Below are 14,344 nucleotides of genomic sequence, written 5' to 3'. Positions count from 1 at the left end.
CAACTGACAGCCTACACAGAAACGTTACAAGGTAACATATGCCACAGATTGTCAAATAAAAGAATTATTATTATCATTATTATTACCACCTGGCCACCTATTGAAAATTCAAGTGGGTCATCTGCTTTCAAGTTCAAAGATAGCTAACCTTGACCTATTCTAAGAGGTCAAAAGGTCACATTCTGTTTCCTATTTTTATGCTCATACAGCCGAGGGTATTTTAGCATTGCGATATATTTAAAATTATCTGAATATTTTTCTTTGGTGATAATTAAAAAAAAATCCCACATCATTGAACGCATCATTGGGAGGAGGCCCTGCTCCACGCGGCACCAGTCCCGTTCTGGCACAAACTCCGCTCCTCCTCTTGTCTCCGACCCGGACTCCATGTTGTTCAGAGACAGCAGCAGAGCGGAGAAGCGTCCTCCTGGCTGCAAACTCACGTTGCAACTCTGAAAGGTGTGTTGACGCTTCGACAGAAGATGGCAGACTACCGGGACGACAGTGGAGCTCGAGCGCTCCTGGCTCTGCAGTCTGCGCCGTGCAGCCCCATGCGTGTGGCGGTCAGCTCCCACGCGTATCACCAGCCTCATTTCTCTCTCTTGGCTCCTCCGGTAACGGACGGTCGCAGCGACGCCGGGATACTTCCCGTGCGCCTGGCTTCTTCACCTCCGCGGGCCTTGGCCAGGCTCGAGGGCCGGGACTTTGAGTTTGTCATGCGCCAGAGGACGGTCACCATCGGCCGGAACTCGTCTCACGGCTCCGTGGACATTAATATGGGTCACTCGAGCTTCATCTCGCGGCGACACCTGCAGATAATCTACGACGAGTCGAGCGGATTCTCCCTTCGGTGTCTCGGCAAGAACGGCGTGTTCGTGGATGGAGTGTTCCAGCGGAGAGGAGCGCCGCCGCTGCCGCTGCCCCGAGAGTGAGTCAGCTAGCTCAGCTGCTAGCCACATGCTAAGTATGCTCAGAAGGGCTAGTTAGCTCGGCTACGGCTGAACTCGATCAGCTTAGTTACTACCGGTTACCAATCTGAAAAGATAAACACGGTGACTCAGAATAAACCAAATGTATTTTGACTGTTATTGTATTTGTTTTTAAATGCGAGCTAAACATGTTACAACACGGAAAGTTTTTGACAGCATTGCACGGATGATTCGGTTATTATCCGATTTAGTAACGTGTATATATAGCCAACGAAATTGAAACAGTTAATCATCTTATCAGAAGACGCTACATTTTTTTTACTTTTTGAGTCTGGCAATTTTTTTTTAAATCAAACTGCATTAGGCCTGCTAACATGCCACGAAGCTATCGTTGGCTGTTTGTTTTTTTTGGGGGGGGGCTAACAGATGTCATGCATTGTGTTACACTTGGCTTTCGAAAATGGATGAAAGTGTAAAAGGTCGTGTTTGAAGTTGGGCCAACCCGTTTTATCGTTAGCAGCTAGCAGAAATGTCGCCGTCACGTACGTGGTATGTAAACAAACGCACCCCTGGCTGCAGAGCCCACGATACCCGTTTGTAAAAGGCTTTGTTTGCATAAAAACTTGGAAGTTCTTTGTGTTGTTTTCAAGGCTAATAATTTGTCTGAAAACGTCGCCTATTTAGCATTTTTGCACCGTCTCCATTAATCTTTTGCCTTCATTGAGATCCCCCTCAAGTTGAATGTTTGTTTATTTGTGTGTGTGTGTGTTCGCCTGTTGTCAATCAGTGGATGGATGGGAGGAGGAGGTGGGGGCCGATCATCTCTGATTGGCTGTACGAGAATGTTTTGGGGTGTGTCAAGTATATAACAGGAAGTGCTTGTTGTCCTCATACCAGAAGAGCACGTGGAGCAGATAATACAATCCAAGGCTATTTTTTTTTACCACAGACTGTTAACATACATCGTTCTGATTAAGTCAGGTGCACAGTTGTACTTAGTTTAATCTGGAACAATTAGTTCAATTATTTATATCTCTGCCAACCAACGGTGGTAGCAGAAGTTCACCATAGTCTTACTGATTTTTCAAAAACTGCCTTTATAAATAGGAATGTCACAAAACCAACATTTTAGTCAGTTAATACTATTGAAATGCACAATACTCTATTATACCAGTGTCACCACTAAAGTGTAGTTGACGTGTATGCAACCTCATGTTCTGGAGATATCCTGCTCCTAAAGTTAACTTGGCCATCCATGCAGAGTTTATGACCACCATAATCCATAGTGTTTACACATAATCGCATATGTTTTAACAGTCAACATTGAAACTGACAGTGGGGAAGGAGTGCATCATTTGGTGATGTACAAATAGTGACACAAACAAATGAGCCTGAAGTTTTACAGAACTCTAAAAAATTTTGTGAGGAGAAAACGGTGGTTAAGAGCATTCGGTAGGAGGGACTCGAATCACATGAAAACATTGGGAACCATCTGGTAACACAGGATCATGTGTTGCAATCACTTCATCAAAAGTGTGTTTTCTATTACCAACGTTGTGCTTTCATAATATGTATATGTCGCAGACATGAACTAGCAAAGCTCTTCAGCATCACCATGTCATTGAGGTCCTTCAGACTGTTTTTTTTTTTTTTTGAGCAAATGCTTCAGGGGAGCATTAGCATGGCCTTTCAGCTTCTGGTGGGGCTCCACCCCCCCAGACCCCCTAGTTACAGCCCTCTTAATCCCCCTGCCACTTTAAGCATTTTTATTTTTAAAGAACACGCCGCACTGAAATCATAACAATTTAGATTTAGGCTGTTAGTGACCATCTGATAACTGGGATGACTTGGTGCACTTCCGTGACCGGTTTCAAAGTACGAGGGCTGTCAATAAAGTAACGGTCCTTTTTATTTTTTTCAAAAACTATATGGATTTCATTCATATGTTTTTACGTCAGACATGCTTGAACTCTCGTGCGCATGCGTGAGTTTTTCCACGCCTGTCGGTGACGTCATTCGCCTGTGAGCACGCCTTGTGGGAGGAGTCGTCCAGCCCCTCGTCGGAATTCCTTTGTCTGAGAAGTTGCTGAGAGACTGGCGCGTTGTTTGATCAAAATTTTTTCTAAACCTGTGAGACACATCGAAGTGGACACGGTTTGAAAAATTAAGCTGGTTTTCAGTGAAACTTTTAACGGCTGATGAGAGATTTTGAGGTGATACTGTCGCTTTAAGGACTTCCCACGGTGCGAGACGTCGCGCAGTGCTCTCAGGCGCCGTCGTCAGCCTGTTTCAAGCTGAAAACCTCCACATTTCAGGCTCTATTGATCCAGGACATCGTGAGAGAACAGAGAAGTTTCAGAAGAAGTCGGTTTCAGCATTTTATCCGGATATTCCACTGTTAAAGGAGATTTTTTTAATGAAAGACGTGCGGACGGGTCCGCGCGTCGGGATGGAGCCGACACGGTGCGGCGGCACAGGAAAAACACCTCCGTGTTGATAACCATTTGTAAAATCCAGGCGGCTTTTGATGGCTTTCAGTGGAGTGAGTATATGAGAAATTGTTTAACAGGCAGGACATGTTCCAACTTGTCCTTAAGGCTTTCAACAGAGGTGTTTTTCCTGTGCGGAGCGTCGCAGCGGCTGCGTCCCGATGCGCGGACCCGTCCGCACATCTTTCATTAAAAAAATCTCCTTTAACAGTGGAATATCCGGATAAAATGCTGAAACCGACTTCTTCTGAAACTTCTCTGTTCTCTCACGATGTCCTGGATCAATAGAACCTGAAATGTGGAGGTTTTCAGCTTGAACAGGCTGACGACGGCGGCTGAGAGCGCTGCACGATGTCTCGCACCGTGGGAAGTCCTTAAAGCGACAGAATCACCTCAAAATCTCTCATCAGCCGTTAAAATTTTCACTGAAAACCAGCTTAATTTTTCGAACCGTGTCCACTTCGATGTGTCTCACAGGTTTAGAAAAAATTTTGATCAAACAAAGCGCCAGTCTCTCAGCAACTTCTCAGACAAAGGAATTCCGACGAGGGGCTGGACGACTCCTCCCACAAGGCGTGCTCACAGGCGAATGACGTCACCGACACGCGTGGAAAAACTCACGCATGCGCACGAGGGTTCAAGCATGTCTGACGTAAAAACATATGAATGAAATCCATATAGTTTTTGAAAAAAATAAAAAGGACCGTTACTTTATTGACAGCCCACGTATACGGCATTTGCAGGAAACAGCTAGGGAGACTCCCAAAAACAAACTACTCGTGAGTATTCAGGTGTTTCTGACAGGTGACGTCGGTGTTAGGAGCATCCCAGTGTGTGCTTCAATGGAATGTATCTGCTAATGTTAAGAATGGAGGCACAGATTAATTCCAAAGTTTACACAAGTGTGGTGTTGTCTTATGATGGCTCGTTTTTAAGTGATAACTGTTCATTTTGATGCGGTCATGATTAGGGATGGGTATTGTGAATTTTCTGTGTACTAAAAGTAGGCTTTACAGGTTTTCTGTGTCAACATTTTATTGAGTCTTAAGGTAAATAAATATGAAATTGGTCACTGGATTTTTAAACTCTGGACATAATAAAATCTACATGGTGGATCCTTGATCTCTGAACATAAATCGAAATAAACAAAAACTGTAGTTTTTGTCAAAAGCATTTCCTTTCAGATATTATTGGCATGAATCTCTTTCCATACATCTGAGCTGATCTGTTACAGCTCACCGTGCTGCACGTCAGGATGTAATTCATAAAGAATGCAGGACGTCTCATTTTGGGAGGAAAAAAACGTTTTAGTCGATTGTAGTTTATTGTCTGTATTACAGCGTTTGGAAAGGTGTGTCATTTTTATAAAGCGGTGATGTGTTTTGTAGTTATTAATTCCGACTGGACTCTGTCTCGGTAGAGAGCCGTGCAGCGTTTTGAGCTGTGCCAACGGAACGGAGGACCATTCTTGTTTCTTGACTGCAACAAGACAAGAGTCCCAGTTAGTGACTTTAATCCACACAAAAGTGACTCACAGTTGACATATTTTATTGGCTTTGAGAGGAGTTAAGAAGCGGACTTGCCGCTTCTGAAGAGTTATTACCTCCACCAAGGAGGTTATGTTATGATCCGGAACATGATCCGGATCCAGTAATTTTTTTTAATTAAGACGGGTCACAAAGGCTGAACAAAAATTAAGTTACGACAATAATTTAGCATTTGTTTCTCCTCATTGAATAAATTTGTTATTAAAAAATACAAAACTTGTGTAGTTCTCTTTATAAATACATTTCCTGAAGATCTAAGGGTTTACCCACTGAATCTGAAACATGACGGTAGATGCGTGAGACGACGTGGAATAAGTCTCTTTGGCAAAGGGTATTCCATGTGACGTCAGTGACCCTATGGCCTTGGCGGAGGTTTGTGCTCTGAGTGCTTCTAGTAATTACTGTTATTGCTGTTGTTGTTATTATTAATATATAAATAAAAAAAATTACAATTTTTAATGCATTTAACTCTTTTACGACAACAAACTGAGCCATCCATCCATCCATTTTCTTCCGCTTTATCCGGAGTCAGGTCGCGGGGGCAGCAGCTCAAGCAAAGCCACCCAGACCTCCCGATCCACACACACCTCCCCCAGCTCCTCCGGGGGGACCCGAAGGCGTTCCCAAGCCAGCCGAGAGATGTAGTCCCTCCAGCGTGTCCTGGGTCTTCCCTGGGGCCTCCTCCCAATGGGACGTGCCTGGAACACCTCTCCAGCGAGGCGTCCAGGGGGCATCCAGAAAAGATGCCCGAGCCACCTCAACTGACTCCTTTCGACGTGGAGGAGCAGCGGCTCGACTCCGAGCTCCTCCCGAGTGACCGAGCTCCTCACCCTATCTCTAAGGGAGCGCCCAGCCACCCTGCGGAGGAAACTCATCTTGGCCGCTTGTACTCGCGATCTCGCTCTTTCGGTCATGAGCCAAATCTCATGACCATAGGTGAGGATCGGAACGTAGAACGATTGGTAAATCGAGAGCTTTGCCCCCCTACTCAGCTCTCTCTTCACCACGACGGTCTGATACAGTGACCGCATCACTGCAGATGCTGCACCGATCCGTCTATCGATCTCACGCTCCATCTGTCCCTCACTCGTGAACAAGACCCCGAGATACTTAAACTCCTCCACTTGAGGCAAGGACACTCCACCAACCTGAAGAGGGCAAAGCACCTTTTTCCGGTCGAGAACCATGGCCTCGGATTTGGAGGTGCTGATTTTAATCCCGGAAGCTTCACACTCGGCTGCAAACCGCCCCAGCCCTTAGCAAAGGACCCCGTACTCCCGGAGCACCCCCCACAGGGCGCCTCGAGGGACACGGTCAAACGCCTTCTCCAGATCCACAAAACACATGTGGACTGGTTGGGCGAACTCCCATGAACCCTCGAGCATCCGATGGAGCGTGTAGAGCTGGTCCAGTGTGCCGCGACCAGGACGAAAACCACACTGCTCCTCCTGAATCCGAGGTTCGACCATCGATCGAAGTCTCCTCTCCAGTACTTTGGAATAGACCTTACCGGGGAGTCTGAGGAGTGTGATCCCCCTATAGTTGGAACACACCCTCCGGTCCCCCTTCTTAAACAGAGGGACCATTAATTATTATATAGAAAACAAATGTCCTGAGATGCAAACAGCTAATGATAACTTTCAACTGTTTCAGAAGACCATAACAGGTCGTTTTAACATAAAAAGGTAAATATTACTCACAGAAATATGCTCTTGAGGGTTTTAGCGGGGAAAAATGAAGATAAAGCGAAATAAAACAAAGAACCAACAGGCCAGTGGATCGAAGCATTGCTTCTTTGGTTCACGCTTCAAAATGGAGTCGCGCTGCAGAAGCGGTTGATTGCAGAGCCGCTGCAGGGTCTGTAATCAACATAGAGAAATGATCATTTTCCCGCCAAACGCCCTCAAAAACAACGGCCGCTCTGAAGGACCGATAAGGGAATCATTAAGCAAAAAGACTATTGATATTGGTGGATCGATTCATTTCTTAACGATACCCAACCCTAATCATGATAAAAGGCGCAGCTGTGAGAAAGTTTTTTTTTTTTGCTCCTGCAGCCAAGAGGCATAAAAGCAGCCTATTAAAAACGCTAATGAGTGTTGTATATAACTGTGAAAAATCTTTATATATATATATATATATATATATATATATATATATATATATATATCTGTGTGTCATCATGTTGCCTGTACAGATGTCACAGAGACATTCCACATCTATTAAGCAGCAATAAACAGCTGACGTGGGTTAAAAATATCAGCCGTTTTAACCCGCATGTCAGCTGTTTTTTTAAGGGATTATTCAACATTAATTCTCTTTTAAAAAGTTAATTATAGAGATTGATAGTTTTATGACATTTGAGAGTCTACAAGCTTAATACTGATTGTTCAAAGGAGGAGCTCGGAGTTGAGCCGCTGCTCCTCCACGTCGAAAGGAGCCATCTGAGGTGGCTTGGGCATCTTTTCCGGATGCCCCCTGGACGCCTCGCTGGAGAGGTGTTCCGGGCATGTCCCATCGGGAGGAAGCCCCGGGAAATTCCCAGATCACGCTGGAGGGACTACATCTCTCAGCTGGCTGGAGGAGCTGGGGGAACCGGGAGGTCTGGGCAGCTTTGCTTGAGCTGCTGCCCCCGCGACCCGACCTAGGATAAGCGGAAGAAGATGGATGGATGTTCAAATTCAGCCAGAAGTCCGTATAAATTGGGGGTTAAAACAGCTGCTGCACGTATGCACATCCACAGACTCCAAAAAAAAAAAAAAAAGTACTTTCATTGAAAGCTCCATTGAAAAGAATACAAAGCAAAAGATGAAAAAAAAAAAATTAACATTCCACTCACCCCAGTGTAAAGATTTCCAAATTAGTCCGCAACAAAAACAAGCCTTCGCGCACAAGCATGAGCGAAATTGTGATTGCCAGCCATGGAACGGTCCACTCGTCCTCGCTCGAATCCACAGCCAGAGATAATTTTTGAGTTCCACTCGACCAGAGAATAATGTCCATGTCCACTTGCTCTCAGGTTCGGATCGCATGCGCCCATAATGTCCGATCGGAGCTCTGCCTTGTGGTGCATTAGAGTCCCATTATATCCTGAAAATAGTCTTCTGCGTTTTTCCAGTATGAGACATACATCTGCATGTCCATGATCACAGCTTCAGTAAACCAGCATCCTGCCACACAAACAGCAGCAGCATGACACTTTAACTTCCAAAATCCGACAGACTCTGAAAAAGTTAAAGCTGAAGCTTCGTTATCAGACAGAACCACATTCATTTTGCTCCATCTGTCTCTGTCTGGGATGTTTTGTGTTTTGCTCTTAACTACGTCACATGCAGAGAAATACAGAAAATTGCCCAGTGAGACGTTTTCCGGAAATGCACCTATTACCTCGCCTGAAAGGTACATCCAGGTTTTGGAGCAACACATGCTACCATCCAAACAACGTCTTTTTCAGGGACGTCCCTGCTTATTTCAGCAAGACAATGTCAAGCCACATTCTGCACGTGTTACAACAGTGTGGCTTCATAGTAAAAGAGTGCAGATACTAGACTGGCCTGCCTGCAGTCTAGACCTGTCGCCCATTGAAAATGTGTGGCACATTATGAAGTGCAAAATACGACAACAGAGACCCCGGACTGTTGAACAACTGAAGTCCGACAATGCTCTCCATGCAGCTTTGCCATGCTAAATTCTCCCCTGTGCTATGAAAAAATCCTTGTGAGAGCCTTGCCATCGGAGGGCCCAGAGCCAAGCATTGCCCCCCCCCCCTTTTTTTTTTAAAGAAAGTTGGTTAAACACCCACCTGAAACATTTAGATTACATACATTATATACATTTAATGCAAGAGAAAAGGACAAAATATCGACACAATCAGGTGACTGGTTTTGTGACATATTTTTAATTTGATGAAATTAGACATTTTATTCAAATTGGCATTCCGATGTACCTGATATTGGCTACACTTGTGCATCGGCCCACCCCCTCTTCAGGCAGAATTTTGTGTGGAGAGCCCTGGGCTCTCTGGTGGGAGAACGTTGCAAAACCACATCCATTTGCCACAAAAGCTGCATTTTTTTTTTTCCCCCCATCAGCTTCTCACTGAAAATAATGGAACATCAGTTTGTCCTGCTACTCACTGCCTGCATGTGAAGGCAATTTTAACTGTGTTTTCTGTTTATCTTCTGCTTAAGTCCAGAAGCACTGCACACAAACAGTTGGTGTGCAGTGCTTCTGGACTCATTTTGCAATCATTCCATCAGAGCTCAACACACTAGACTGTTTTTGCTACCGGGCAAATGATTAATTAAATCCGTTCTGGTCAGTTTATTCAATCTGTCGCAGTGCGTGCCGCAACTCTCGGACTGCAGATTTTGAAATTGATGTCATTGTCACATGACTGCTACCAGCCCACACTGACACTATTACAAGAAAGGTGTAGATGAGATGAGAATAACATTGTGAAAACTCCCAAAAAATTTATTTATTTATTTATTGCTTTTTAATTATGTGTTGGGGTTGCAAAATTAATTTAGAGTGGCCATTTAATTAGATAATTTGACCAGCTTTCTTCAAAAAGGGGGGTGGGGTGATGCTTGGCCAGGTGCGGTCCAGTGCATAGATACGGTATGAGATGGTTTTTTATCACCACCTGCTGTACCTTCTCGCTGTCTGTACTCTGTACTTCAGTTGTTGTCTCTGCTTCTCTCTTATGACTTCTGCTTCCTGTTCCTCATGTTTCTGTGTCCTTTAGGTGTATGTTTCGTTTCCCCAGTACGGTAATCAAGATCCAGTTCATGTCACTCCTAGAGGTTGAGGAGCACAGAGAGCAGGAGCAGCCCTCACCTCCCCCTCGCCCACTTCTGCCTCACATTTCACCTCTCAAAATCAGTATTCCCACCATGCAACAGCATGAGGAGCACATGAGGACCTTTGGCTCTCCACTGCCCTCACCCACAGGCACCATTAGGTAAGGATACACTCACGCACAGTTAAATGCACACACAACTTGCATAATAGTACGTAATAGCTTTAAGACCAAGCAGTGATTGTCTATGTTTTATAGACCATAAAGAAGCAATTTACTAAACTGTCTTTAAATTCATTATTACAACTTGTTTAAGATGACTACAATGATATATTTAGACTTGATTTCAGTTTTCTGTAGCCTATTTTCAATACACTACCTTTTGTACCTTCACATAATTTGGGGTTGGGTGGGATTTGGGAAGAATTGAAACATTCAGCAAATACACAAATTAAAAGCCGTTTCATACCAGATAAGTGCACAACACATAATTCGTCACTTTCTCCATATTTTCTTCAAGTATGAACTGACCTATAGACTTAAAAAGCACATGGTAATTTTGTTGCATCTTTTCTATTTCTTATCACTTAAACGCACCTGATACAGACACACAAATGTGGGTAGAGCAGAGGAAGTTGAAAATGTGCAGGACTTTAGTTTGAGTACAAAGTTGGGTAACTACTGGTGTAAGAAAAAAAATCCCTTAAAATATTTGAAAAACTCTTTGATTGCAGACAGTGTTCTGTTGGAAGGTTTTCAACTGTTTCTAATTATATGAAGTGACGTACGTGAATGATATATCAAGTGCAATCATAAATTGAACCTTGTAGAATCTAATGGGTAACAAATTGATTATGATTGCTGGTGAGCATTTTAAAACTCCACTGTTTTACATTCACACGCAATAAAAAAAATACAATAAGTTCATTTATTTGATTTATTGCATTTCTGTGCTGATACAGTCTCTTGTCAATCCCATTCACTGTGTACGTAGCTCGACCATCTCCTCGCTGTCTTTCTTTTGGCTTCATACATAAACACCTGCTTCTAATCCAACATCAGTCCCCCATACACTAACCATCCAGTAGGTGGCAGAGACATCTGTGATATTTTACATCGGCAAAAGTTGCTTTTTGGAAAGATGTGGTGCCTCACAGTTCACCACGTGTGAAGAGCTTTGTCCTCATTATATCCCATTTTAATTTGGTAGCTTACAAGACGAGTCTTTGTTTTTGAGATGTTGTGTTAATAAACTGGAGGGAATTCACTGAGTTATCTATCGAGTTATGCACTGGGAATAATTCACTGCTTTGGGAATCATTTTTAAGCTAAAGGATGTGACAACCTCGATACACAGACCTCTGTATCATTCCAGTTGTACCATGGACCAGTTTTACAGTTATGAAATGCTGGGGTGAAGCTGTTAGACTGCTAATTCTGCATCTTCACTAACTCACTCATCTTCAACCGCTTATCGTGGGTCAGGTTGCAAGGGCATCAGTTCCAGCAGGGGACCCCAAACTTTCCCTTCTTGGGTCACATTAACCACCTCTGACTGGGGGATATCGAGGTGTTCCGAGCCTCCTCCCAGATGGACATGCCTGGAACACACTCCTAGGGAGGCGCCCAGGGGGCATCCATACCAGATGCCCGAACCACCTTAGCTGGCTCCTCTCAAAGCAAAGGAGCAGCGGCTGTACTCTGAGTTCCTCACAGATGACCAATCTTCTTACCCTATATCTAAGGGAGACACCAGCCACCCTCTGGAGGAAACCCATTTTGATTGTTTGAACCCGCAATCTAGTTCTTTTCTCCAGGTGTGAATAGGAATGAAGATTGACCAGTAGATTGAGAGCTTCGCATTTTGGCTCAGCTCCCCATGTTTATTTAACCAGGTTAGTCCCATTGAGCTTGAGATCTCTTTCACAAAGGAGATCTGGACAATTTTAAAGCTTCCAATTCACTGAACCTGCATGTCTTTGGATGGGGAAGGAAGCCTGAGCACCCGGAGGGGAACCCACACAAACACGGAGAGAACATGCAAACTCCACACAGAAAGGCCTCAGGTGGGAATCGATCCCATGACCTTCTTGTTGTGAGGCAACAGTGCTAACCACTAATGCACCGTGCTACCCAGTAATGTCCTGCTGCGCCGATTCTCCAGCTAATCTCTCGCGCCATTGTCCCCTCACTTGTGAGCAAGACCCAGGGGTACTTGAACTCCTTCACTTCACTTGGGGAAAGACCTCATTCCCTACCTGGAGTAAGCAATCCATTGCTTTCCTGCTGAGAACCATGGCCTCAGACTGAAAGGTGCTGACCCTCATCCCAGGTGCTTCACACTCGGTAGTAAACTGACCCATTGAGTGCTGGAGGTCACAGTCCGATGAAGCCAACAGGACCACATCATCTGCAAAAAGCAGCGATGAGACCCTGAGCCCACCAAACTGAAGACCCTCTTCCCCCTGACTGCGCCTTGATATCTTGTCCATGAATATCACAAACAGGATTGGTGACAAGGGCCAACCCCCACCAGAAAGAGTCCGACTTAGATAGAGATTGGAGGGGACCCCCCCAACACCATACTCCTGCAGCACCTCCCACAATATCTCCCGGGGTATGCCAGTCATACACTAGACTGGATGGGCAGACTCCCAGGCCCCTTTGAGGATCCTTGTGGTTGTTCCATGGCCAGGACGGAACCTGCATTGTTTCTCTTCAATCTGAGGTTGGACCATCAGCTGAGGAGGCTGAGTAGTGTGATGCCCCTGTAAATGGCACACACTCTCTGACCACCACCCAGTTTGGCACTGCTTAGGCACTGTCCCAGACCTCAGTGCAGTATTGAAGAGACGTCTCATCCAAACACCCAGAGCCTTCAGCATTTCTGGTTCGATCTCATCAACTCCCGGGTTTTGCCACATCGGAGTTGTTTATCTTGCTGGCTGCAAGCAAATTTACCTACGGGTATAAACCTGTCACCTGACTACCTCAGGACTTCACCAGGGAAATTGATGATGATCCTCCATCACCTTCCAGCTCTGCCTCTACTACAGTGGGTGCTCCAGTCTGATGCAGGAGTTCCTCAAAGTGTTCCTTCCAGCGCCCGATTACCTCCTCAGTTGAGGTCAACAGAGTCCCATCCTTACTGTAGACAGCTTGGATAGTTCCCCGTTTTCCTCTCCTGAGGTGCCTCACAGTCTGCAGATGCACCTCGGTGCCAACTCAAAGTCCTTTCAAACGTCTAGAAAGTTCAAAGGTCAGCATGAGATTATATTTGTAGGTAAGCAGTGCCACTTTTGTCTTATTGTGATCGATCATGGGAAATAAATGTCTACATTAAGCAATGAATTGTGCCAGATTGCTTCATATCACAGGAAAGCGTTCCATTAAAAGAAGGTGTTATCTCTGAATCGTACTGTAAACTGTTTATCTGGATACATACTGGATCATTTTATAAGGTGGTGATGCACACTGCTACTCTTGCATTTCAGAAGATATGCCGAGCCACATAAAAAATAAAAGTTTGTCTTGTTTTAGCCCGTTAATCAGTCATCGTTCAGGTTCCAGTCCTGTGTTTTATGCTTCATGGGAAGTATGACATTCTTGTTTGCACTTCCGTCAGGGCTCATCCAGTGTTTTGTTTGTGAAGTTGTTGGAGTTGTGCATGTGTGACGCTCAGTGTCTTTGTGAGTCAGTCGTGTATAGGCCTGTAATTAATTTTTCCCACACCAGCTGCTATCGCTGTAATATCTTGTTGTGGTTGAGGGTTCAGGCAGAAGTGAAATCGGTCCGTGTGGTGATTCAGTCGGAATGGAAACCTGCACCTATGAGCTGTGACGATGGAGCATTTGAAAATCACTGCTTTCCAAATGTACAGCTACAGCATGACTGCTCATGTGGATGTGGCGGTCAGTGTGCCCCCTAGGGCTTAGTTTGGTCTTGCAAATCCCCCCCCCCCAAACAACACGAGCATGTGTACATGCCTTATATGGAATGCTGCAGCTTCCAGGCGTGTGATTGGCTGTCAGGCAGATTGTTTTGCCTGTTGGCAGTTTTTCTCGTCCATTCGTGGTTTCCTTTTCAGAATCCCAGACCCCACCGACTCAGCTCTTGTTGTCTCACATGTGCACACTTGTGCATACGTATCACCACCACTTCCAGTGTGTTCTTTTCCCAGCCCTCTGTAATGGTACACGATTGCATGTGGACAGCGTTTTGTATTTACAAGCCCATGTGCACTTGAGGTGCAGCCAAAATAGCTTTTGCAAGACTGTGAGGGGAAAACAGGAAAATCCTTGTTCCCTCTTTGAATCTGGCGGGAACAACCTCAGTTCAGTTTTGCCTATAATAATATTTGAATCAGTTAATTTGCTAATTATTTTAATTTATTTATTTTTGATTGTGTGAAAAATATCATTGTTTTCCAAAAGTCCAAGGTGAGGTCTTGAATTACTTGTTTTAGCCAACAACTAGAGCTGAACAATAATTGAGGAAAAAAAGTTGATGTTCATAGGCTTTGGAGAATCTGAGGGATTAAACCCTCTAAAATGCAATGAAGATGGGAAACAAAAC

The 14,344-nt window shown here is 44.7% G+C and overlaps 1 protein-coding gene across 2 annotated transcripts in view; it reads left to right on the top strand.

Moving 5' to 3' along the window:
* The first annotated feature begins 352 nt into the window (after positions 1–352).
* The window catches only part of foxk1 (forkhead box K1), a 28,282-nt gene continuing 14,290 nt past the window's right edge, over positions 353–14,344 (top strand). For both annotated transcript variants that reach the window (XM_034187670.1, XM_034187669.1), the window contains exons 1-2: positions 353–928; positions 9,716–9,931. In XM_034187670.1, coding sequence (XP_034043561.1) covers positions 483–928; positions 9,716–9,931 — 662 coding nt within the window. In that variant the 5' untranslated portion in view covers positions 353–482. The remainder of the gene's footprint in view (positions 929–9,715; positions 9,932–14,344) is intronic.

This window comes from Thalassophryne amazonica, chromosome 15 (assembly GCF_902500255.1).
Source record: "Thalassophryne amazonica chromosome 15, fThaAma1.1, whole genome shotgun sequence".
In the NCBI taxonomy this organism is placed as follows: Eukaryota; Metazoa; Chordata; class Actinopteri; order Batrachoidiformes; family Batrachoididae; genus Thalassophryne; species Thalassophryne amazonica.
This window is presented reverse-complemented; position numbering and strand designations above follow the sequence as displayed.